This window comes from Urocitellus parryii, chromosome 11 (assembly GCF_045843805.1).
Source record: "Urocitellus parryii isolate mUroPar1 chromosome 11, mUroPar1.hap1, whole genome shotgun sequence".
NCBI classification, from domain to species: domain Eukaryota; kingdom Metazoa; phylum Chordata; class Mammalia; order Rodentia; family Sciuridae; genus Urocitellus; species Urocitellus parryii.
Genome location: NC_135541.1, coordinates 22,392,160 through 22,419,909, shown reverse-complemented (window position 1 = coordinate 22,419,909; position 27,750 = coordinate 22,392,160). Strand labels below are relative to the sequence as shown.

At 33.5% G+C, this 27,750-nt stretch overlaps 1 protein-coding gene across 5 annotated transcripts in view; it reads right to left on the bottom strand.

Moving 5' to 3' along the window:
• Zmym4 (zinc finger MYM-type containing 4) overlaps nucleotides 1–27,750 on the bottom strand; it is a 150,057-nt gene that overhangs the window by 12,921 nt on the left and 109,386 nt on the right. For all 5 annotated transcript variants that reach the window (XM_026393393.2, XM_026393390.2, XM_026393391.2 and 2 more), the window contains 17 exons: nucleotides 27,334–27,484; nucleotides 26,878–26,993; nucleotides 26,172–26,447; nucleotides 25,849–25,999; nucleotides 24,888–25,060; nucleotides 23,693–23,843; nucleotides 22,752–22,892; nucleotides 22,400–22,437; nucleotides 21,078–21,222; nucleotides 16,955–17,073; nucleotides 15,964–16,135; nucleotides 13,792–13,845; nucleotides 13,201–13,380; nucleotides 12,507–12,601; nucleotides 8,167–8,338; nucleotides 7,909–8,004; nucleotides 5,189–5,340 (listed from right to left, as the gene is read on the bottom strand). In XM_026393393.2, coding sequence (XP_026249178.1) covers nucleotides 5,189–5,340; nucleotides 7,909–8,004; nucleotides 8,167–8,338; nucleotides 12,507–12,601; nucleotides 13,201–13,380; nucleotides 13,792–13,845; nucleotides 15,964–16,135; nucleotides 16,955–17,073; nucleotides 21,078–21,222; nucleotides 22,400–22,437; nucleotides 22,752–22,892; nucleotides 23,693–23,843; nucleotides 24,888–25,060; nucleotides 25,849–25,999; nucleotides 26,172–26,447; nucleotides 26,878–26,993; nucleotides 27,334–27,484 — 2,382 coding nt within the window. The remainder of the gene's footprint in view (nucleotides 1–5,188; nucleotides 5,341–7,908; nucleotides 8,005–8,166; nucleotides 8,339–12,506; nucleotides 12,602–13,200; nucleotides 13,381–13,791; nucleotides 13,846–15,963; nucleotides 16,136–16,954; nucleotides 17,074–21,077; nucleotides 21,223–22,399; nucleotides 22,438–22,751; nucleotides 22,893–23,692; nucleotides 23,844–24,887; nucleotides 25,061–25,848; nucleotides 26,000–26,171; nucleotides 26,448–26,877; nucleotides 26,994–27,333; nucleotides 27,485–27,750) is intronic.

Sequence of the window (27,750 nt, the reverse complement as noted above, 5' to 3'; positions counted from 1 at the left end):
TTATTACTGTTTAAAAAATATTACAATAAAAATTAAAGAATATGTCTACATATGTATGTGTATTCCTCTGGAGACATATACTGATCAATAGATTTGCTAGGACAGAGTCTACATGCATTTAACATTTTAAATGCCACTGTTAACCTGCTTTCTGAAAAGATCAACAACAGTGTAGGTAAGTTATTTAATCTTCATATGCCTCAAGTTCATCAATGGAAAATGTGGTGAAACTTGCTATACTTAAGGGATCATTCAAATAATAATAATTACATGAGTTTATGTATGAGTTATACAATGAATTTACCTTAATGCACAGTTTATTAGTAATGATCATTAGGTGTTACCTGGTACATGTTGTCTATTAAGCCTTCTCCCCACTGTTCTTGCCTATCCTATCTTTGACAGTTTTCTCTATATTATTGTATGTTTTATTATTGTATATTTTATATATTATTGTACATTTCATAAGGGTGTTTTTCATATCTATTGGCTAATAATTCTTGGTTATATACGATAATACCATGAGCTAAGAAAGCACTCTCAATTTGTATGAAAATGTGGAAAACAGACCCAAAACAGATGGTTAACAGAAATATTAACTGAAAAAACATAAAATAGCAAAAACATAAAATAAAAAGTTTATATCTTTGCCCCAGAAATTCAACTTTCAAGAATTTACCCTAAAGAAATAATTAAGCCATGTATAAACATATATACAAAATGAAATTCAACAAAGCATCACATAACAGGAAAAAAAATCTCATCAATTAAACATTATCAATGTATGTATCACAAACCTGATAAAAAGCTGATTATGATATACCATTAATTTTAAAAATAGGTGATAGAAACAAGGAAGAATAATTTTGTTGTTTAAACATTTTTCTTCATTGTCATCTTTTCCATCTAATGTTAAAAGTGATGGCCAAAGACTTGATTCTAAGTTGCGTTCAATTTCTTTTTATATATTTTCTGTCTTCAAATTTTCTTGGAACTACCATTATTATTATTATTACTACCATGGACTCAACATAGGGTGCTTTACCACTGAGCCACATCCCAAGCCCTTGTAAATTTTTATTATTTATTTATTTATTTTGTACCAGTGATTGAACCCGGGGGTACTTAACCACATCCCCCAGCCCTTTTTTATATTTTATTTAGAGACAGGGTCTCACCAAGTTGCTTAGGGTCTTACTAAGTTGTCTTGCAAATCAATTTACAGGTGAGCGCCACTGTGCCCAGATATTTTTTTTTTAATTTTTGAGTCAGAGTATAACTAAATTGCTTATGGACTCTCTAAATTGCTGAGGCTGGCTTTGCTTTTTTTTAAGTATTGATGGCCCTTTAATTAATTCATTAATTTTCAGTGCTGAGAATTGAACCCAGTGCCTCTCACATGCTAGGCAATCACTCAAACCCCAGTCCCTGGGGGCTGGGGATGTGGCTCAAGCAGTAGTGCGCTCGCCGGGCATGCGTGCGGCCCGGGTTCGATCCTCAGCACCACCTACAAACAAAGATGTTGTGTACGCCAAAAACTAAAAAATAAATATTAAAAAATTCTCTCTCTCTCTCTCTCTTAAAAAACAAAAAAACAAAAAACCCCCAGTCCCTAAAGCTGGCTTTAAACTTGCAATCCTCCTGCCTCAGCCTCCCTCTTTGGTGGGATTACAGGCATGTACAACCATGCCTAACTACCATAATTATTTTTAGAAAAAAGAGAGCAATCTGAGATATCAACATAAGTAACCTTTTAAAACTTTTAAAACATTGTTAAGCTTATTTTTATTTTTAAAAATTGATTTTAAATATTTTATGAAATTGATTTAAAAATATTTACTGCCTCTGATCATTTATTTGTTAAAGTATGGGCATTTTAATAGTATTGTTATATAAAGTCATTTATTAACATAAATAGAATGAATACTCAAGAAAAAAAATCTTTCACAGGTTTATAATTGGCTTCACAAAATATATCTTATAGACAGCAAAATACCTGACATAATGTACTCAAGTATATTGATTGAAATCCCGCAATAAACATGTTTTGAATATAATTAAACCATTAGAATATTAATAATGAAAAGAACTAAAAATGAAAGAAACTAAAAATTCTCTACTTTATTTAAATTTTTCTTTCTTTTTTTAGAGTTCAGAGAACTAAATCAAAAGAGAATGGGAACTTTTAAACAAACATGCCACTTCAATTCTGTGGGAAAATAAATGCTATCTGCATAACCAGGCTACCCTTCAGGAACAAGGTCCATCAGAAATATCCTTATATCACATAAAAGAATGAATTTTAGATGGTTTAAAGATATTAATCTTTTTTAAAAAAACAATTATTTGAGAAGTTAACATTTTCTATTTTAAGTAAAAAGACCATACTAAGAAACAGAGGAAACCCAGGAAACATTATAAGAAAATAAATACATATCAGCTACTTAAAAAGGAATACTTTTAAAAAAAATGTTTTTAGTTGTTGACAGACCTTTTTTAAAAATGTACTTATATGAGGTGCTGACAATCGAACCCAGTGTTTCACATATGCCAGCCAAGTGCATTACCGCTGAGCCACAGCCCCAGTACCAAAAAGGAATACTTTTGAATGATAAAATAGAACACAAAAATTAAAGACAAAAGTATATTAGAGGGTTGGGACTGAGCATTTGCCTGGCATGTATGAGGCACTGGGTTCGATTCTCAGCACTGCATATAAATAACTAAAATAAAGTTTCTATCAACAACTAAAAAAAATTTAAAAATATATTTCAAACAGTTATTTTACAATTAATATCCTCAATTTACAACATAGCCTACAAATACAAAGGAAAAATCCAAAATGACTACCCCCAAAAGACATACTGCTTTACAAAAATTAGAAAAATGCACACTAAAACTACAAGATGACATTTTTCATTTTATTCATTAGAATAATAAAAATTAAAAAAGAGGAATACTAAAGATTCATGAATTTCGCACGTATACACATTGGTATGATTTTTAATCACTATAAATAATCTGAAAATATATTAATAGTGGTAAATTAAATGCTTTATATGCATATATGCTTTGACCTAGAAATAAATATATCAGTTCAAAAGATATGTAAACAAAATATTTACTGAAGTGTTGCTTTGACAAGTAAAGATGTAGAGAAAAGGGAATCTTGTACACTGCTGGCTGGTAGAAATGTAAGCTGGTATAGCCATTAGGGAAAAATGTTTGGAGAGTCTTTGAAAAACTAACAATAGAAATACTAAAGGATCCAGCAATTTTGCTTCCAGGAATTTAGTCAAAAAATCTAACATCAGTTTACCAATGAGATGTTTACACTTCCTGTGTACACTGCATCACTACACACAACAGTGAAATTATGGAGTGACAGATGGCATGGATAAAAAAAAAAAATGTGGTACCTATATACACAATGGAATACTATTCAGTCTTTTAAAAGAAGGAAATTCTATTATTTATGATAGACAACAGAAATAGAATTGGAGAATATTATGCTGAGATATGCCAGGCAGAGAAAGACAAATGCCAAATGTTCTTACATATATGTCGCATCTACAACAACTCAAAACTGAACTAAGTTGCAGGTAGGAGCAAGAAGTTCTGGTATGCTATTCACAGTATGATGACGGTAGATAATAATTAACTGTGTACTTCATTTTTTTTTTTTTATTGGTTGTTCAAAACAATTAACTGTGTACTTCAAAAAGCTAGAAGAAAGGGCTGGGGATGTGGCTCAAGAGGTAGCGCACTCGCCTGGCATGCGTGCGGCCTGGGTTCGATCCTCAGCACCACATGCAAACAAAGATGTTGTGTCCGCCGAAAACTAAAAAATAAATATAATTCTCTCTCTTTCAAAAAAAAAAAAAAAAAAAAAAGCTAGAAGAAAAGATTTTGAAAGTTTTGATGGTTTGAATGGAAATAAGTAATAGATCTTTGAGGAGATAAATATATTTAACCTCAATTAAACATTACATAATGTATATTACACCTGTATAAAAACATAGTACCCTGTTAGAAGGTACAGTTTTTGAAGTTTTCTTTTTCCTTTTTGGTATTTGGGATTGGACCAGGGCACTTCACAACTGAGTTAGATCTTGAGTCCTTTTTAAAAATTTGGAGACAGGGTCTCACTAAGTTGCTGAGGGTCTTGCTAAATTGCTGAGGTTGGCCTCAAACTTGAGATCTTACTGACTCAATCTCCTAAATTGCTGGGATTACAGGTAACTACCATACCACTACTGAATATGTACAATTTTTGTGTCAGTTAAAAAATAAATTCAAGGATGAAGCTGTTGCTCAGTGGTAGAGTGCTTGCTTAATACACATGAGGCCCTGAGTCAATTCCTAGCACTGCAGAAAGAAAAAACAAAAACAAAAAATAGAAAAAATAAATTTAAAAGAACAAATATTTTTAAAAGGAACATACTACTTCATGAAGATAATTTACTTAACCACGCTGGTGGGCATTGTGGTTATGTCTTTTTTGGGGGGCAATGATGTGTGAACTTGAGAATATGAGTTTTGAAGAGACTTGCAAAAACTGACTTACAAGCAAAAAATTTAAAAATATTTCCAGAAAACATTCAAACTATTTTCTAAAAAGCCTGTACTAATTGCTTCCAACTACACAGGACCTCCATATCACAGCACAAGTGCTGTTATCTTTTGATCTTTATTGATGTGATAAACAATGAAGTATCTATTACATTTAATTTGCATTTAAAAAATTTACACCAAACTATTCTGCAAGCTGTATACGGGGTAAAATGGGAGTTCATAACCCGCTTGAATCAAAATGTGAAATATGATATATCAAGAACTATGTAATATTTTGAACAACCAACAATAATAATAAAAAAAAAACTACATGATCAATACACACAAAACACATAGTCGTCTATGCTTCTTTAGGCAATTGCTATTTAAGCCCTTTTTGTTCATTTACCTATGAATGCACTTTCCCCAATATCTGTTATCCTACTGTTTTAATTTAGCTTATAAAAGGCCACTACATGAATAAGACTTTTAAATCAGAGAGTGGTTCATTAATAAAGAACATAAGAGCAGTATTAGATAACCAGTATATATTATAATTCTTTGACTTAATTCACAGTTCTTTTAGAATTATTAAAAATGCAATTAATTTCATAACAGCCACTTAATATGATACCTGCTGAATTCCAAGGCACAAGTATAAGATACTGTCTGGATCATACTTTTCACCATTTGGTCTCCGCACCTCTTGGATAAACTGGCATAAGCCCAAACTCAATTCAGCAAAAGTGCAGGACAGAATATCTTCCTTTAGCTTTCCAGAGCGGACTGTGGAAAGGTAGAAAACATCTGAAACATTAACTTACAACAAACACAGTAATATTACTTGATTCACTGAAATAAACCCTGAGTACTATGGTGCTTAGGCATTGTGGTATAGACTATGGATTAAAAACACATCCTGATCTCAACACTTTCAGTTAGAGAAATAAAGACAATGTAGTACATATACTGCTAATATAAAGATTTTGTTTGCACAGGATTCTGTGAAAGCAAATGAGAAACATCTAATAGGGAAGAGTCAGATTAGATTCTGGAGGAAGTAACACAGGCAACACCTTAAAAAGTGAAGAGTTTAAAAGGTGAATAGGTAAAAATTCCAATGTGAGGATACAAAAAGATATGCCAACATATATTCTATAGAACTCTAGTTCTATGTGAACTTCCTCTGAAGAATTCCCAGTGCCTACTGGCACATTAAAGACTAAAAATATTTATAAAAAAGAATGTTGCTGAACTTTCTTTAACTCCAATTTGACTACAGAATATCACAAATACAGTAAAACATCTTCATGCCTTTAGAAATGATAGAACACAGTATTCTTACATCCGCTGGGCCAAAAAGGTGCAAAGATTCAGGGAATTTAGGTGTATAGAAGAGAAGCAAGAAGGGCAAGTTAGGGCAGATCACGATGAGTCTCATGTATTGTATTAAGATGTTTGAAGAAAACCATTTTGGGTAGGGAAGTTACCAATTTGATTTGTATAAGTTCTATTGAAACAGGTTGATCCATGTTGTGAGGTTAGTACTAAAAAACACTCTTTCTAGTTCTTGCTCTTCTGCATTTAGCCAAGACTACACATTTTCAAAGATACACTTGGGTCTCTCCTGTGTGGTGTTTTTTTTTGTTTGTTTTTGTTTTTTTGGTACTGGGTATTGATCTCAGGGGCACTTGACCACTAAGCCACATCCCCAGGCCAATTTTGTATTTTATTTAGAGACAGGGTCTCACTGAGTTGCTTAGCGCCTTGCCATTGCTAAGGCTGGCTTTGAACTTGAGATTCTCCTGCCTCAGCCTTCTAGGCTACTGGAATTACAGGCATACACCACCATGCCTGGCTCCTGTGTTGGTTTTGCACAGGCAAGCAGAGGTTCATAAGGGCAAGGACTAAGCTTGATCTTTTTACCCCAGATCATAGCAATGAAGCCTGGTACATAATAAAAATTCAACGAGTATTTTACAGGTGATTCAGTAGTAGAAATGGGTAGGCATGTCTTATGGCTACTGCATTTAGGTCTTGTAGTCTAAAACAATATTACCTCTCCACTCTCACTATCACCCTTTCTTTCTTTCTTGAGATGAGGTTCCCCCTTGTTGCGCAGGTTGGTCTCAAATTTGTGAGCTCAAGTGATCCTCCCACCTCAGCCTCCCGAGTAGCTGGGGCTACTGCTGTGCCTGGCTTCCTTTCTTTTATGAGACAAAGAGTGCCATGGTTCAAAGTGGGTGGTCATCGGCCTAATAAATCCCCATAACAGGATAATATTTACAAAACCTTGGAGCATGAAGATTACACTTATCTGTAGGAATTCCAATGATGTCAGTCATAGCTAAGAGTAACAATTAACAGCTCCAACAAGGAAGGCTAAGTATTACCCAAGACCAATAGGACAGACCACTAGCGGGTGAAGCCAAGAGCATATGCAATCAAACAGGTGTAAGAGAGAAGATACATTTGGAATGTGACCTCCCTCCACCCCCCCCCAAAAAAAATCTAGTTAAAATGATTACACTTATACATTTATACCCCACCTCATTTCATAAAGATTATATAGGTAAAAAACACAATAAAAAGAAAAATATAAATTGAAAATAAATTTCAGAGAGGCTAAGATGTAGCTCAGTAGTAGAGTACTTGTCTAGCATGTGTGAGCCCCTGGGTTCAATCTCTAGTACCTCAAAAAAAAAAAAAAAACCAAAATAATAGGACATCAAAACCAGTAAAAAATGCAGGCTAGGATTGTGGCTCAGTGACAAAGTTCTTGCCTTGCATCTGTGAGGCACTGGATTCGAACCTCAGGACCACATAAAAATAAATAAACAAAATAAAGATATTAAAAAAAAAGAGAGTAAAAAATGAAAATTATTTGGCTTTTAAAATTATAATATTGCTTTATTTGAACAATTTTTTTAACTATTTTATTTGATTCCAAGTTTCCTGGCAGCTGAAGTGAAACAAATATTGTCAGTTATAAATGGATATAATTTTAGGAACAATTCTTATCAAAGCAAGGCTTTTTTATTTCCAGATATTTTTCATAAAAATATGAAAAAAAAAATCACACTGCGTTACATATGGGTTACTATATAGACAAGAGGATAAAGAAAACATTTTGATGCACTTGTCTGGTGTTAGAAAAAAAATTCCTCATATTTGTGTAATAAATTCAACACCAGAAGACATAATCTTACCTTTACACCTTTATAATAACCTTTAAAACTGAGGTTTTCCATCTTAAGAATCAAAATTTAAAACTTTAGACATGCAACTTACAAATTTATATCAACAAATTATGAATAATTTAAAACGAATACAGAGGAAAGAAACAAGTTTTACCTCTACAGCCTGACTCTGAGGACTCTTGAGAGAGTACCTGGTCTTGAGCACTTCCTAAGTGGTCAGAACATGGGCTGGATGAGGCATGTTCACCTCCTTGGAGAGAAAAAGAAAATTGAAAGGGTTAGTTAAGTAAAGCCAAACTCAGTTTTATAGTTTCTGATAAAAGAACTATCCCTTTTGAGTTAATTTATGGCTTTGCTTATTCATATTTCCCTTGCCTAAATCAAGACACAAATTCATGCTGTTAACGTTTACCTCCACACTTTAGATCCCCCTGCTCTTCCTTGGCATTTTTCCACTGAACCCAATTCTTCCAGGCATTCACCCCATACATATATTTCAGGGTCATTCCAGACACTGAACACCCTTGAAAGGCTCCTTGAATAAGACTCCTGGGCTCCATAGCCACTATAGACTTCTTCCGTCCCTGTAAGAATTCCAAAAATTTACAGAATATAAAAATGCAGTTTTGGATCTTTAAGAATCAGAGTTCTCAAAGCTAGAAAGGGCATAAACCTATAGGATATGAAATTTAGTTTTATATCATTAAGATTTAGAGTTCTAAATGGGCATGGTGGCACATGCCTGTAATCCTAGCAGTTTGGGAGCCTGAGGCAGGAGAATGCAAGTTCAAAGCCGGCCTCAAAATTTAGCATGTATCAAAATAAAAAATAAAAAAGGGATGGAGATGTGTTCAGTGATTATTAAGCACTCCTGGGTTAATCCCTGGTCCCCTCCCTCCAAAAAAGATTCAGAATTCTTAGAGCTGAATAGGGCTTTACAGATTATTTAAACCAACTCATATAAAAGGAAAAAAATGCATAAATATAGAAAATCATCTTGTACTAATTACCAACATTTGAGTATTAGTGTGTTCCAAACACGGGCTATACCCAATGAGAGATAGATATCACTATTATTACCAGTTGGGCCTATTTAATAGAATATATTTTGAGTAATTAAAAAAAGGGCCTTTAAAAATTCTCTAACCACATTAGAACTGAATTAGAACCCTCTGATGGAAATATGCTAAGAAAATTCTCCAAAATCATAAATTAATAGTATACTTATAAATATTCCATGGATCAAAGAAGAAATTACAAATGGACATTCAGCTCAATGGTAGTAGTGCACTTGCCTCACATGCACAAGGGTGGTGGGTTCAATCCCTAATACCACAAGGGGGACAAAAAAAAAAAAGTAAAGAAGGAATTTTAAATGCAATTAGAAAACATTGTGAACATAAATGAAAACAAATTGTCATCAAAATTTCTGTGATGGAGCTAAGACTTTAAATGCTTTTAGGAAAAAATGATATAAAAATTATACATTCTAAACTTTATTTTTTTTAGTTGTAGACGTCATAATGCCTTTATATTATTTATTTAGTTATTTATTTATTTTTATGTGGTGCTGAGGATCAAACCCAGATCCTCACATGTGTCAGGCAAGCATTCTACAATTGATAAGCCTCGATCTTAATAAACCAGAAAAGAGGACCAGAGTATAACCCAAACTAAGAAGGAAATGTTTAAAATAAGAGCAAAAATCAGTAGGGAATAAAAAGAGACAGAAAAATTAATGAAATGAAACTGATGATCTGAATAGCTACAGAAACTAAATTTACAATTTAAAACCTTTTCCACAAGAAACACCAGATCCAGAAGGGTTCACAGTTGAATTTCACTAGTTAAAGAAATTATACAAATTGTACTTCACATAACAAGAGAGAATTTGATATCACCAACACCCTGATACCAAAACCAAAATCATTACAAGAAAACCATGTGAATAATTCTTGAACAGAGACACTTAAAACCTCACTGAAATATAGGCAAACTGAATTCTGTAATATATAAAAAAACAAATAAATATATCATTTTTAAAAAGTAGGGTTTATTCTAGGAATGCAAGTTTAATCATTTGGATTTTTTTTAAAGTAATATATTTTGTCATTTAACAGACTCAAAAAAGGAAAACCGGATACTATCTCAAAAGAAGCAAGAAATCCACCAAACAAAACTCAACAGCCAACCCTGGTAAGAATCTGCAGCAGATCAGGAAAAGGGAATGTCCTCAACCTGGTGGAGGCCATACATGGGATACCTACAGAAAACAACACACTAAACGTTGCAAGACTAAACCCTTTTGCCTGAAGATTAGAAACAATGCAAAAAAGGTCATCTTAGTAATAATAATCAGGAGAGGTCTTAGCTAAGTTTGATACAGCAAGAAAAAAGGAAAATACATTCAGATTAGGAAGGAAAGAGTAAAACTAAAACTCTTTTTTTGCCACAAATAACATGATTGTCTAGGTAGAAAATCCTATGGAATTTAATGGTGCAAAGCTAAAGAACATAGACTAAACACACAAAAATCATTTGCATTCTTATATACTAATAAGGAATACAGAAATGAAATTTTAAAATACTACCACTTATAGCCAGCCTCAACAACTTGGTGAGACAAAAAAGGACTGGGGATGTGGTTCAGTGGTAGAACATCCCTGATTTTAAACCCCAATATTGCATACAAACAAGAAGAAACAAACATAAGAGAATATCTGAGTTGGGTAAAGGCACAAAATGGCAAATACACACATGAAAAGATGTTCAAAATCATCAAACACACAATCAGAATATACTCTACTACAAAGTCACTGGACTGGTAAAATTCAAACTCCATAATACCAAGTGTTTGCAAAGTCATGGAGCTTACAGACTCTCACACACTTTAAAAAAAAATTTTTTTTATGTGGTGTTAAGGATCGAATCCAGTGCCTTATACATGCTACCACTGAACTACAATGTCAGCCCTTGTATGTTGGTAACTGGAATATGAAATAGTAAATTCACTTTTTTGTTTTCTTTCTTTCTTTCTTTCTTGTTGTTGTTGTTGTTGCAGTACTAGGGAGAGAACCCAGGGGTACTGTACCCCTAAGCTATATCCCCATCACCAATACCCCTTACCCCTGACCTTTATTTTAGGAGGAGGGTCTCACTAAATTGCTAAGGCTGGCCTCAAATTTACAATCCTTCTGCCTCAGCCCCCTGAGACACTAGGATTATTGGTATGTGCCACTATGTTTGGCAGTAGACCTACTTTCAAAAACAATGTGGCAGCTTTCCTATAAAGTTAGAAATATACTTAGTGTAAAACGTAGCAATCCCATTTTCTAAATATTTTTCTTCTGAGAAATGAAAATATATGTTAACACCAAGGCTTATTCTAAAATATTCTTAAAAATATTATTCAAAATATTCCAGACTTACAATCCTAGCTATTTAGAAGACTGAGGCAAAGGACTGCAAGTTTGAGGCCAGTCCTGGGCAAAAAAATGAGACACTGTCTCAAAATAAAAAAATAAAAAGGTGCTGAGGAAGTAGCTCTCTGTAGTGCTTGTCTAGCACAATGTGTTTAATCTCAGTACCAAAATAAAAAAGAACAATAACAACAAAAGGCCCCAAAATGGAAACAACACAAATTTCTATTACCTATTAAACAGTTGCACAAATTTTAGTATGTCCTTATTAAATGCTACTCAAAACTATAAAGAACAAACCACTGAGATATGAAACATGGATGAATTTCAAAAACACTATGCTAAGTGAAAGAACCTAGACATAGCGGACAATATACTTATGAGACTATTTTTATGAAATTTTAGAAAAGGTAGACATTTATATCAACTGACACAGCATACTGACAGTGTCAGCACATGGAGATGAGGCTGACTGCAAAAAGTTGTGAAAAACTTTCTGATTCTTTCAGGAAAAAAGAATTTTTCATAATTGTGGTAGACTGAACATACTACATACATGTGTCAAAGTCCGTCACATTATATCTTTAGAATTTATTAAATCCAACTTTCATAAGTCAACAGAGCCAATTAAAAAAATAAGATTAGTATTCATTTAACTTTGTTAGGGGAAAGCCCTTTTAGCACAAAAGATTGCACATATGACCTTCATCATTACACTTTACTATATAAAATAGTGATCTCAAGTATTAGAACATAAAAAAGTAGCTAAATTTAGATTTCTTAAATGAGAAATATACATTAAAAAGGATTATGAAAACTTTTAAATATAATAAAACAAACCCTCAATTATAGAAAAGAAAAAGAAAGGAAGGAAGAGGGAGAGGGAAGGATAGAGGGAGGGTTGGTCTGTACTGAAAAAAAATGTAACAGAAGGCCAGGTACAGTGTAATCCCAGCGACCTGGGAGGCTAAAGCAGAAAAGGATTGCAAGTTCAAGACGAGTTTCAGCAATTTAGTGAGGCCCTAAACAACTCAGCAAGACCCTGACTCAAAAAAAACAAACAGCACTAAAACAAAACGAAAAACCAGCTAGGAATAGATCAGTGGTAAATCATGCCTGGGTTCAATTAATTAAAATGAAATGTGGAAAAAAAAAAAAAAAAACGATACCGAACTTCAAGACATAAAAACAAAAGCACAAAAACCTAAGGTTGTAAAATAATGCACACAACTGCCCCATTCTGGCTATTAGAGAGTTTTATAAACAACAGGAACTAATAAATACTGGTAGAATAAAGGAAAGAAAACTCTAGAAAAATTAAGTTGCTGCTTACTCTTCGTCTGGGCTGGGGGAAACCATCTCTGTGTCGTCTTCTTGTTCGGGAACGTGCCTGGATCCCCTGTCCTTTGTTAAGTGGGTCAAAGGATTCTATGATAATCAGCAGAAAGCATGATATATGTTAATTAACTTCCAGATTTAAATAAAGATATAGACTGGGGAAATACTAAGTAATCATCACTATAGTCATTATTTTGTCATGAGAATTTACTTACATACTTAAGAGAAACGAGGGATATAGCACTTAAATGAAAACGTTACTAACAAGAAAATTTCCTACAGAACAGTTACTGTGAAAAAGGTAAGATAATAATGTTCAAAAACCAATGTTCAAACCATTGACTTGGGAGGCAAAGGCAGGAGGATAGCAAGTTAAAAGCCAGCCTCAGCAACTCAGTGAGCCCCTGTCTCAAAATAAAAATACAAACAACTGGGGATGTGGCTCGATGGTTAAGAGTCCCTGGATTCAATCCCTGTTACCAAAACCCAAAAACAACAATAATAAAAAACACAAAATAATTTAACCACTTTTGAGAACAAAATTGCACAAACCAAAGCTAGAAAAGACAGGAACCACTTGTACCCTAGATTACCTCTAGTACATTTTAACTGTTTTATAATGTCAATCTGGAGTTTTACCAATCTTCTAAAATAAAGGACTTTAAGTGAATAGGTTATATTGCACAAACCTGATGGAAAATCTGCTTCCAGATCCTGTTCGGTTTCCCCTTTTGAAAACTGTTTCAGTTCTGAATCGGCTTCTTGCACAGCATTTGTCTTTAAGGCATAATGATTCAATTCTTCTTCCCAGCTATGGGGAGTAGATACTGCCTCTGATTCAAGATCACCACTATATGTACTTCCTTGGTCTGAAAAATTAAGAATATTTCAGAAAATAAGATAGTCTCAAAAATAAGAAACCCTCAAAATAAGATAGTCTCCTTACATGCTCAGAAACCTTCCTAAACTTCTGAACACCAAATCTGAAATACAACCAATGAATAATTATCTAGGTACACTTAAGAACAAAGCAATTTGTTCACCTGTCTCACAGAACTGAATTCATATTCTTGGTAAGCACATTAAAGCTTAACTCCATCCTTAAAACAAATGTTTGGGGCAGTTTTTATTATTCTCACTAAGGATTAGCATATACCATGGATACTTGATGCCCCTTAAAATAATTAAAATCACAAATATTACATGGAATTCTTTTCAGGCTTTAATTACTAACAAAGGATAGGATTTCAAAGAACCAAAGTATATTTACAACTACAAACCTTTTTCAAATATTTTAGTGTCTAGAAAGAGTTCCTGTTCAGAAGTCTGAGATCCTAAAGGAAAAGCAAAGCACATAATAAAATGATTTATAAGTAAACAAAAAACAAACTGCATCTCAAATGAGATGACTATTATATACATGCACAATACCACGGAGTTCTAAGTAAACAGACTTCAGAACATAAAAACTCATTAAAATAATTAAACACTAGTGGCAAAAGCAGTTAAATCATCATCACTATTAATAGTGGCTATACTTCTAGGAAGCAGTATAAAAAGTCATGAAGAGAGGAATTTTCACTTTTGATTTTATACTTTTCTGCTATATAAAATCCTTCTTTAAAACCATACGCCCCAAATTTATTCAATGATTAACAAATCTGCTTTAAGTTGTTCCCCCAAATATAATAATCCTTACTATCAAACTGAAAAAATAAATAAATAAACTTATAATAATTAAATGTTACATTAGCTGACCATGGTGGTGCACACTTGCAATTCTCAGTTATTCAGGAAAGCTAACATGGGAGGATGGCATGTTCAAGGACTGCCTTAGCAACCTGGCAAGCCCCTGTCTCAATATAAAAACTACAAAGAACCAGGTAGAGCACCCCTGGTTTTCAATACCCAGAAAAAAAAAATAAGTTACATGAACATTCAGTATACAGAACTAAACAGAACATAGTACAATCAACTCTAAAGTATGTGGAAAGTACAAAGCTAGAAGAGTCAAGTGGTGTTTTTGCCCAGAGCAAGAACTTAACAAAGCTTCAATATTGATGTGAAAGGAGAAGTCAATTTAAAATGAGGTATATAATCAAAAATTGTCTGAACTTCCAAACTAAATATATTACCGGAGATTAGAAGAGCAAGCACAGGGACATTTGGGACATTAAATTCCATATGTGTGCAACAGAATTTTGAGATTTTAACATTAAAGAGAAAAATAACAGAAGGAACACTGGAAAAACAATATATAAGTTTCCATCAATCTCTCAAAATATATGCGACTCAGAAACTTACTGGCAATACAACAGAAAAGTTGACAGCAGTTTTTTCAAATCCTTCAGTGTTCAGAAAATCACCTAGCATTTACTATGCAAAATCAAAATCTACCACTGAATAAAAGAAAAAACTTTCAAGAAAAGAGTAAGCTTATTGACTCATCAGTAATTTATGGAAAGGTCTTTGTGAAAACTCAGCTACATATTTCAAATATTATAAATGACAATTTCTCCACCTCTTTCTATATCCAAAAACCAAGGATGTGCTAATTAAAACTAGAAACCTTTCTGAAATATTATTATATTTGATTACCATGTACTCTGGCATCACACAGATCTGGATTCAAGTTCAGATTCCACATTTGTTGACTACACAATCAGAGCAAATCTAATATTCTATTTTTCAGGAAAGAAATCTGAAGTAAACGATACCCTCCTCACAGGGCTGTTGTAAAGATTAAAATGAAATAGAGAGGAGCTGGGGGTACAGCTCAGTGGAAGAGCGATATATCTCACACATGTGAGGCACTGGGTTTGATCCTCAGCACCACACAAAAATAAATAAAATAAATAAAGATATTGTATCCATTTTTTAAAAATCTTTAAAAAAATGAAATGACAATGCACATAACACAATGCTAAAGGAATGGGAAATATGGATGAATGTTACTATCATCCTTGTTCCAACCTATTAAAATGAGATTTATATATAGGCCATTTTGAGCCCAAAGGTTTTACATCTTAAGGTTCTGTTTACCCTTTATCAGCATGCAGGTTATTATATATCAGGAAGTCTTATATATAGATCATAGCTTTGAATACACAGATAAAATCAGAAAATGATCATAATTTAAGTTTTAAAATTACCTGAATTATGAGAAATTTTGTAGATTTTTTTCTTTCTTTCTTTACTTTTCTTTGAAAATTTTTAGGGGGCTTAGGGGGCACCAAGTAAATCCAAGGGCACTTAATCATTGAGTCACATTGCCAGCCCTTTTTATTTTTTATTTAAAGACAGGTTCTTGCTAAGTTGCTTAGGGCCTCACTAAGTTGCTGAGGCTGGCTTTGAACTTGTGGTCCTCATGACTCAGCCTCCCAAGCCACTGGGATTACAGGTGTGTGTCACCATGCCTGACTTCTTTCTTTACTTTTAAAGATTGTACCAACCTCCTTGGGATAGAGTCTTTTCCTTCTCTTCATCTTCTGCAATCATTTCTGCCATCTCAAGGAGATCAGCTTCAAACGGATGTGTAGGAAGTTTTTCCTTAATGTCTTCAATATTTTCGGGGACTTTATCTTCATTGTCCATTGAGGATGGAATAAGCATGGGGACAGGCATCTGAAAGACCATGGACAGACTGAAAAGTTTCTTATACAATAGATTTGTACTCAAAACCATTATTTACAAGATTATTTAAGTATTAAAAACAATAAAGTCAAGATATTGTCACTGCTGATGATCATGTAGTCTTGACTGTTCATTTTTTATAAGACTAGAACCATTAAAATAAAAGCTTAGTAAGTGCTTTTCTGAACACTCAACAAAATATGTCTGAATCCTTCAAAATAGTAATTCTATAACTCAGTTTCATTTTTGTTTTGGCATACACTCCTTGCTAACATTTTCGCACAACTATTTCCCTTAAGGATTCAGTACAGGAAAAATAAATGTTCATATTTAAAAAAAAAAAAATAGCTGGGCTGGGGTTGTGGCTCAGCGGTAGAGTGCTCACCTAGCTCATGTGAGGCCCTGGGTTCGATCCTCAGCACCACATAAAAATAAATAAACAAAATAAAAGTATTGTGTACAACTAAAAAGTAAATTTTTTAAAATAGCTTTCTTTAAAAAACAAACAAACAAACAAACAAACAAAAAACAAACCTGAGAAATAAAAAAATCACATGATTCTTTTTACCCTGGCTAGAATCCCAAGATTCTAATGCATGCAGTTCCTGATCTTTTTCTATTTAGTGATCTTACATCATAACACTAGCCAAGAAGGCAGGGTATAAATAAAAGCAGTTCGCTACATACTCCAGAGCCAACCAGAATCAGTTATACTTTACCAGTGAGTGAAAATTTTCTTTAGAGAGCTGTAAAATTTAAACATAGGAAAAACATATGCTAAATTCGCCTTTTCTCTACATGATTACTCACTGGAACAGGAATTCCAAAGGGGACTGGTGCATACTGAGTATAAAGATGAAGAGGTATCGGCACAAACACTGGCACAGGAACTGGCACCACAATAATCTGGGGCTGACTTGGAGTGTCTTCTAATGGAGGAAAAAATTGACAAAGGAAAAAGAAAGGAGAAATATTTTAATAAAATATCTTCTAAAAAAGGTTATGGAGATTTGGGTTTCAAAGTAAGTGTTATCTCTAAGAAGATATGCTGGAGAAAAGACGTAAATACCTTCAATAAATAGTGCTGGAAAGACAAAATCCATATGCAGAAGAATGAACCTAGATTCCATATCTCTCATCACTTTAAAAAAAAATCAACTCAAAATGGACTGAAGAATTAAATCCAACATGTGCAACTATGATTAGAAGAAATCAGAAAATACTTTAGGACACTACTTTGAGCAACATAAATAAAATGACAAATGAAAATAATTAGAAGAGTTAAGAGACAAGCTACAGACTAGCAACAAACATCTGACAAAGGATTAATGTCCAGAATGTATAAGAAATTCGAATAACAGCAAAAAAACCCCACAAATAATCTGATTTTAAACTGGGCAAATGATCTGAACAGATATTTCTTCAAAGAATAAATAAAAATAAAGCACAAATGCTAAGGTCTGAATGTATGTGCCCACAAGACTCCACTGTAATTAGACATGGCCCCCAGGTGGTACTGTTGGGAGATGGGGAAACCTTTAAGAGGTAGAGTCTATTGGGAGGTCCTTAGATCATTGAAATGGACTGTGGGATGCTAGTCTCCTTGTGCTCATGGTTCAAGATGCAATTATTTGCTTGCTCCCATATATTCTCCTCCAATGCTGTCCATGCCATCAAGTAATGAGTGGGATACCCTGAGTTGATGTCAACTGGCCTTTGAACATCCAAAATTCTGAGATGAAGAAATCTATTTTTTTTATTTTTATAATATTTTTAGTTGTCAATGGACCTTTATGTTTTTTATGTGGTGCTGAGAATTGAACCCAGTGCCTCACACATGGCTAGGCAAGTGCTCTACCACTGAGCCACAACCCCAGCCCCAAAATCTATTTTCTTTATAAAGTTAGTTGCCTTCATTATATTTACGAAAACAAGTATGAAGAAATTCTCAACATCACTAATGATCAGGGAAACATAAATCAAAATCACAATGAGGGGCTGGAGTTGTGGCTCAGTGGCAAAGTGCTTGCCTAGCATGGGTGAGGCACTGTGTTCAATCCCCAGCACCACAAAAAAACAAATAAAGGTATTGTGTCCATCTACAACAAAAAAGAAAGAATGAGTTAAAAAAAAAAAATCACACTGAGATATCATCTCAGAATGACTTATCAAAAAACAAAAAATAACAAATGCTAGCAATGATGTATATAAAGGGGAATTCTCCTATACTATTCATGGGAATGTAAATTAATACACCTTTTATGGAAACAGTATGAAGAAACCACTGGGTGTTGTGGTGCATGCCTGTAAACCCAGAGACTTGGAAGTTTGAGGCAGGGAAACACTAGTTTGAGGACAGCCTTGGCAACTTAGTGAGATCCTGTCTCAAAATAAAAAATAGGGGCTTGAGTTGTAGCTCAGTGGTAGAGTGCTTGCCTAGCACATGAGAGGCACTGGGTTCAATCCTTGGCACCACATAAAAATAAATAAACAAAAAAGTATTGTGTCCATCTATAACTTAAAAAAATAAAAAATATAAGTAAGTAAATAAATAAAGTTGGGGATGTGGTTAAGCTCCCCTGTGTTCATCTCAGGTGGGGGTAGGGGAAACATGATGAAAACATAAGGCATTTGCCTTCTCAAGTAGCCACTTGGGAAGCTAAGTACACTCTGGACATTAATCCCTTGTCAGATGAATAGTTTACAAATGTTTGTTGCTAGTCTATAGCTTATCTCTTAACTCTTCTAATTGTTTCAATTTGTCATTTTATTTATGTTGTCTCTGCTCTTTGGACCATATTCAAAAAAATCTTTGCTCAGACTAGTGTCCTAAAGCATTTTCTGGATTCTTCTAATAGTTTCATAGCTGTATATGTTGGATTTAATTCTTCAGTCCATCTTGAGTTGATTTTTTTTTTTTTAATGTGATGATTCTAACTCTCACTTTGGCCTGGAAGTTCAGGGCCAGCCAGGGCAACCTGGCAAAAACCAGTCTCTGAAAAACAACTGCAAAAACTAGAAATAAAACTATCATTTAGAAAGAATACAGGATTCATTCTATTATTTAACAAAAAAATATCTATAGAGAACTTTCCAAGTTCCAGAAAATGTTCTAAATAATTGTAAACTCATTGATGTAGGAGAATAAGTGACAAAAAGAGAAATGCTAATAATCTGACTAGGGTTACAGGTGAGAAAGTTGTAAGGCATCAATTTTAGCATCAATTTTTAGACAAAAAATATTTTATTTGATTAGATAGGAAGTCAGCATTAACACAATAAAAAGAAATCACTAAATTAGCCATAGTTATTTTGTGTGGTCCAAGGACCAGTAGCACTGACTTTACCTGGAAGTTTATAAAAAGCGTAAATTTTTAAAATCCACTGAATAAGAATCTACTTAGTGAGATTCTCAGGCAGAGCATATTAATGTTTGAGAAGCACTGGCCTATAGGACAACCTTACCGATTTAGGAATCTAAGTTTCCTTTCTAGTTTAAAAATTCTGGGACTTTTGGATGGTAGCATAAGAAAACTATGCAGACCCATTCCCTAGTGAAACAAACAAAGTAGATGAAAACTACTAAAACTCTCTAGGAAACTGCTGAAAGGGCATAATAGCAAATGAAGAAACATTCCTTCAAGAAAAACTATTAAAATGCAGTAAGAATTGTGAGTCTATGATATTCCAGCCCCTACCTGCTCTATCACCCAAGTTCAACTCAGTTCAACTTGACATAAGCTCCATTCTCAGTCACTACAGCAAGGAAGAGCAAACTTCTCTCCCCAATAAAGGATTACCAAACTCACCAGTATCAGGTAAGGATTACCAAATTCATCAGCATTTCTCACTCCCTCCAACTCAGGGCTGAAGAAACTAAATTGCTGGTGTGTGTGGCCACACTTTAGCCAACTTTCATTTACAGGATGAAGGATCTAAAATAGGAACAGGAGGCTAAAAACACTGGGATCCTGATCACCCTCACCCTAGCTCACTTATAGAGCCGAAGTTGCATGCCAGGAGAGGCATAGAAGAGGCCCAGAGATTTTTTTCCTATGGAGAGAGGCAGTTTATAAGGAAAGAAAACTCTTCTTCAAAAAGAAGCTTTTCTGGGCTGGGATTGTGGCTCAGTGGTAGAGTGCTCGCTTAGCATGCACGAGGCACTGGGTTCTATCCTCATCACCACATAAATATAAAGAATGAAGAGATATAAAATAAAGAGATTGTGTCCACCTAAAACTTAAAAATAATTTTTTTTTTTTTTTAAAAAGAAGCTTTTCTGAAGTTCTCCCCAAGGCAACTGACTTTATTTAAAACAGTGTGACGGGCTGGGGGTATAGAGAGTTAGAAGGAAAGAGGAAAGGAAGGGTGGGAGAACCAACAAAACAAGAGCTACGGTAGATCAAACTTGAATAGCCCCCCCCCCCCCTTTTTGGTACCAGGGATTGAACTCAGGGGCATTCAACCACCAAGGCACATCCCCAGCCCAATTTTGTATATTATTTAGAGACAGGGTCTCACTGAATTGCTTAATGACTTGCCATTGCTGAGGCTGGCTTTGAACTTGCAATCCTCTGGCCTTAGCCTCCCAAGCTTCAGGGATCACAGGCGTGCGCCACCAAGCCCAGCATTAAATAGCCCCTCTTTAGAGCCTGCCTATATTACTCTAAAGCTTATTCTTATTCCTCAATACAACCATCAATAAGGAAATTAAACAAAGTGTTCACAGAATGCTATTATCAATCAACTTTCTTCCCTTCAACCTAACTTGTTAAGGCCCAGGGAAAATAACTTTACTCATAGAGATGTTGTAGGAATTAAAATGGCAATATATATAAGCAACCCAAGACTCTACACTGGAAAAAAATATGTACTTACGGTAAACAGATCCCACATTCCTTTCCCATAAAAAAATAAAGTCCAAGGAACATACCTGTCTGGCATTCTTTGTTTTGGGTATGTGGTTTGCAGGAAGTGGCTTTAGTCTGTGTGATAGGTTTGCACAATAAAGCTTTATTCTTCAAAAGTCTTGGAGGCTGGCAAGGTGGAAGTTTCAGGGCATCTGTTTGTGTACTTGCCTAGTAAAAATCAAATCAGAAAGCAAAGAAGTGTTCAAAATATTATCATTAATTACAAGAAATATTATAATTTTAAAAGAAATACCAGGGGAGCAATATTGGCCAAATTATATTGTTATATTGTGTGTACGTACAAATATAACAACAGATCCCATCATTATGTACAACTACAGTGTACCAATAAAAAAATGTGGCAAGAGAAAAACAAAAGCAATTATTATATGGGAATTATGCAGAAGACAGAGCAGTATTTCTGAATCATTAATAGTAATCAATGAGTAATAAGTATATACTGACTCAATGTATTTAGTTACAGCTTCTGTATACCAAGTAAAATGCTAATCCTATTATATACATTGTTGATCAGTAAAAATACTAGCTGGGTTTGAAATTAGACCTGTTATATCTTAAACAAGTTAGAAATACAGAATCATTGTTAGAGGACTTAACTAGGAACAACAGAATCAAGTATGATCATAAAACTAACTTGAATAAAGATGATATGAATTATTCCAGAAACCAGTAAACACTTTAGAAATGTCACTGTTCCAGACATGAGTTTTGTTCACTATTATTTTCTTCTTCTTTTAAGGGATATACTAGAAAATATTAATTAGTTTAAAAACATGAATGGTTATTTACAGTATAATCTTCATGGGATAGGGTAGAGAATAAGCTACGTTTTAAAAATATTTTACTGACAATCTAAGTATGTTACACATCATCTGAAAGTCTAAAAAATAAAATGCTTAAATTCTTTTTTTAAAAATATTTATTTATTTTTTAGTTATAGTTGGACATAATACCTTTATTTCATTTATTTATTTTTATGTGGTGCTGAGGATCAAACCCAGGGCCTCCTGTGTGCAAGGCGAACGCTCTACCACTGAGCCACAACCCCAGCCCTAAAATGCCTAAATTCTGTAAAATTTAACTCTTGTACAATTAAAAAAAAAAAAAATTCATTAACAGCATAATTGTAGTGAGCATTCAAAGAAATTAAAGTATACAAAAGACCCAGTTAAATAGCCAGGAAATCCTATTCCTAAACAAAGATTAAAAGAAATGAACTTTATTTATTAAATGAGGGTAAATTAGATTGTATTGTTCTGTATTGTATAAGAACAGAAAATAAATACAGTGACAATACCAACAAAAATTTTTTTAAAAAACTTACATCTCCAATGATTTTTGCGGTTACCGTTGGAACTGCACCTTGATATAAATGAAAACATAAATTTAGGATCTCTCACAATTATTTAAATATTAGTTTTAAAGGCTGATTATCTGTCTATAAGCAGTAAGTCTCAAACTAAGAGCATGTTTATCTTCATTCAATTCAGTGGAAGAAACTAGCAGTTCTAAAGTAAGCATAGGATGGAAATACTTTTCAGTGGCCTACTCATAGTGAGCCATTATTCCTAATATGAATGTGTCAAACATACAAAAATGATCACATAAGAGAAAGGTAGAGAATCACTGTATTTAACTCAAAAAGGCAACATAAATCCTTTCAAATCCAGCCATACCTTGTAAGACACTGTTAGAATTCACTGTGGGTTGAGCAGCAGGAGCACTTGCCAATGACACCACGTTAGCTATAACTGGAGTTGAATCTTTTCTGAGAGATGGGGGCCCTGCGGAAGCAGCTTGAACCATGGAAATACTTGCTGGTTAAAATAAAAATAGAGAAACCTCATGTAACTTATATGTTCTCACATAGAAACCAGCATCTCAAAGAGGTTAAACAGTGCTTTCTTTTAGGTTTGAATAATTTCTGTTGGAGCAGCGTCTCTTCAGGATTAACAGGGTTTTGGATTTCTAGTTTTTAAATAATGAAACCTGAAAGTGTTCCATATTGCTTTATAAAAAAAGCACCAAATACTCACACTTAAAAACCAACAACAAAAATCCCAAAAGCACTGAAAATCACAGGGTAGATTTAATGGACATTTAACATTTGAAGGATTTCTTCAGTTTATATAATAGCCTTTTATACTTCTTATTACTTATAAAGGTACTATACAAATTAAACTATCTTTCAGGATGGAATTAGTTTTGTGTTTTTAAACCACAAAGTTTCTGAGATTAAATAGCATAAATAGTAGTTTGTGGTATATTTAAAAGGCATGTGATTTAGGCTTTATGTCTTTTGTTATAAATAGTCTCAAATCTTTTTTTAAGGAATCAAAGTGTATTTACAAAAACCTTAACTGTCATCCTTTCCCATAAACGTAAATACTTGCAGAGTTTGATTAATCTGATACACTGAGAAATGCTTTTTTAATAAAAAAGAAAAAAAACTCATTTGCCTGGCTTTAATTTGAAATGTTTAACAAAATAGGATGTAAATGTTTTTTATAAAGCAACATTTATTTGACTACAATGAAATTTAAAATTAAATTACTGACAATTGTTTATAGTTTCTAGTTTGTAGTTCTTGGCATTGACCAAAGACTCCACTTATTACCTGAATTGTTTTGTGAAGGTGGGTCACATACACTTTGCTGATTGCAGAACATCAAGATACAAAGCAGGTTACAAAAATGTTTTATTTCCCCTCGCCATTTTAAGGACTCACTGAGTTTACCCTGTCGTTTACAACCATCACATTTGGCCATCTGAAACCAAAATAAAAGATAATAATGAAGAAACAAACTACCTGAGGTCTGACAGAATAAAAACATCACACATATAATAAGTGAGGATATTTTTTTTTTTTTTAAAGAATTTTAACATTTATTTTTTAGTTCTCGGCGGACACAACATCTTTGTTGGTATGTGGTGCTGAGGATCGAACCCGGGCCGCACGCATGCCAGGCGAGCGCGCTACCTACCGCTTGAGCCACATCCCAGCCCCAATAAGTGAGGATATTAACTTAGAATATAAATCATGAAATTAAAGACTGTTCTAAAAGGGTAAATATTACTTATTTTATTAATGATTTTAATTTTTAATTAAAAAGTCATATTGTAAAGAGCCTCCCCCCAAAGTAGCAGTTACAAAAACAAAGTGGGCACGATGGTGCTCGTCTGTAATTACAACAGCTTGACAGGCTGAGGTAGGAGGATCCCGAATTCAAAACCAGCTTCAGAAACTCAGCGGGACCCTAAACAACTCAATGAGACCCTGTCTCTAAATAAAATATTAAAAAGGGCTAGGGATTTGGCTCAGTGGTTAAGTGCCCATGGGTTCAATTCCCAGTATCAAAAAAAATAAAAATAAAAAACAAAGAGAAGTTTAAATTTAAATAAGGAATATCTTCCTCAGACTTCAAAATGAAAATTTATTTTATTTAAGTAATAAAAATTAGGTCTGGGGTTGTGACTCAGTGCTTGAGTGCTTGCCTGGCACATGTGAGGCACTGGGTTCAATCCTCAGCACCACATAAAAATAAATAAATAAAAGTATTGTGTCCTTCTACAACTAAAAAATATTTATAAATAAATAATAAAATTATAATTTTAAATAGGTTTATGTCTTATGAATGATGTGACTTCTACAAAAATTAAAAATGTAAACAGATAAAATTCAATGACATTAAAGTCTTCCCAAATCTTAAAGAGTTTTAAATCATTAAGTTATTCTTCATTCTACATAAAATTTGAAAAGAGAATAATTCATGCTAAAACTCCAAAAATGTGTAATGTGAATTATAGATTACCTGATAGAATAAAACTGTATATTTGGACATGCATTCTTCACAACAAAAATCTTCCACCTTTCCTCCCAAATTATTCTGTACTAATTTGGGAGATGTCTGTAAACAATAACTGCACATTTTACAATGACTTCCCCAGCGTTTTCCCAAGTCATGTTTATAAAGCAGTTTGCAACCTAAAAATTGGGAAAGAGAAAGTTAACATTCTGGAGAAATATTAATTATCTACATCTTTAAATTAATTTCCCTAGAACAAAGTTCTCTCACTTGGGTCCTGACCTATTTAGCACATCAAGAGATCAATTAAGAGGATAAAAACTAGCTTTTTTTTTTTTAAGTGAAAGAAGATAGAGGACAGGATTGAAAACGTTACATGGCTTCCCATATATGAAGTTTCATTTCATGAAATTATTTTTATTTGGGTATGTGAAAATACACTAGGTCACAATGTAAGATGTAATTCTATTGTGCTGTCACCAAAAGATTTGAAAGCCATGGGTCTAAAAATGATAATCCTGTGAAATCAAACGAAAGAGTCATCTAAAAAATGAAAAAAAATCTACTTTGTAGTAATTTGCATATTCAGACCACTTATATTCAAAAATAGAGTGGCTGTTTAAAACAATTAAAGTATAAACTAGGATGCTACTAAAATTTAAGGATTTCTATTTAGAAATTAGTATAAGAACTACAATATATTTTAGTTCTTCAATCTAATAATGTAAAATGTTTTCAAATCACCATCTTCTGCATTATATAATAAGATTTCTGACTTTGTTGTATTACCCATATAATATGAAAGACTAGATTTAAAAAGAGTGAACTATGTGTCAACCAATCAAAAAGGCTTTGGAAATAAACATAGAAGATAAAACAGCCAAATTTACATAGTAATACCTTAAATCACCAACTACTTTTAAAACAACCAACATGTGCAGTAGGTAAGATTATCTTCTGCCTTTACCTTCACTACAGAATGACTTGTCAGCACCTGAGAATCGCACAGTCTCCTTCACAATTTTCTCAATTTTACAATATTCACACATTGCCATAACATTATTTATTTTCTTATATTCGTCAGAACAATTCTTGCCACAGAACTGAAACATTTTACCCTGCAAAGAAATAATTATTAAGTACTAATTAAGCATTTGGTTTCCTCTATGGAAATCCTTATTCCTCTTACTTTCAAAACAACTGGTATAAGACTGAGAGATGAAAAACTTTAAATAATTTTACAGACAGACCCATCTATACTCAAACCCTTGACATGAACCTATACTTTACCTTATAGTCAAGAAGCTCTGGTTTTGTGGCAAAAAGACGATTACAGTGTTGACACCTGAGTTTCACAACACTCCGGGCAAACCCAACATGCTGGGATTGGGCAGCAAGACGCTGGAGACCAGCAGCAGCAGAGCTACTGATGGAGGTGGGAGAAACAGCAGAGGTGTTACTGCCTCCTGCTGACACTGTTGAACCTGTAGGGATGCTTACAATTACTTGGCCCTGAGACAAGGGCACTACTGAAGAATTCATTCCAGTTGGTTTGTTGAACAAATTCTGAAAATAAATAAATAAATAAATAAAGATCAACTTAAACCATTTATTCACAAAAGCAAGAACTGTGAACCTACGTGTGCCAAGCAGTTTTAGGTATGTAAGACCCATCAGTGAATGGCAAAATACTTTGCCTCTGAACAGCTTATAAACTGAATGGAGAAAATTCACTTATTTCCAAAAATAAAATTATTTAACTAATAATGTTAAAAAAATAATACTCTCTCAATACAAAATATGGTGATAATGATGCCACTTAATTTTATAGAAAGTGGTTTAATAACATGCCTCAAATATAGAAATGAATTACAAATCTAAGTTTACAGGACTGAGACAGAAAGTAGGGAATCCAGACACTAGCAAAACAATAAGTTTATATTACTCCAGCAGGTGACTCACTGACTGATGAAGAAGAAGATTCCTGAAGCCATACCTGGAAAGCTACCACACAACTGTAGCTGCAGAAGTTGCGTATACTTCCATCTGACATGGCTAGGTGATACTGAGGGATTGCTGAGGTTTTACAACTGTTACACTGAACTTGTACACCTTAGCAAATCAAAATAAAAACCGAGTAAATTATACAAATCTATGAGAAATTAAATAAGTGCTATACAATAAACAGAAATTTAAGGGCCAGGTTAAGTTACAGGAACTGACACTAAACTCATGTCACATCAAGACACAAACTAATGTCTAACAGTAAAATCTTTTTATATTACAGTCTACACTGAAACTACAATATAAATGAATGCTGAAATAAATAAGGTGTGGACAAACCTGAAATATCTTAAATTTGCCTTAGAAAAATCAACAAAACACTGTACTAAAAGCAAAGTAAGTATAATTTTCAACTATTACATTCTATAGTTTATGAAAGCAGTATTACCTGCAGAAGTAACCATTTTAACTCTGTAAGCAGATAAGCAATTAACAGAACAGAAAAGCTCTGTCTTCCCCAAGCTATTGGTATTTTCAATCATTTCTGCTGAGGATCTCAATGATTTGCAAAGCGCACATGGTGTAATTTTGGCTGATTTCTATTAAGAGAATAAAACAACATTCTTTTTACCAAATTCCTAGTAAAAGCACAATTCTTTTAACTGTTTATACTTAATACTGTTGAAATACTTTAAGTCAGTGGTTTTTAAGCTTCCACTATTACAATCCTCAGTAAGAAGTTTTACAAAACAAGTCACGCATACTTCTGAGATTTTGCATTTGTGTATTATGTATCTATGTATGTACATAAAACTAAAGTTTCATAGAGCAATATATATCAAAATATATGATGTACTCTGATATT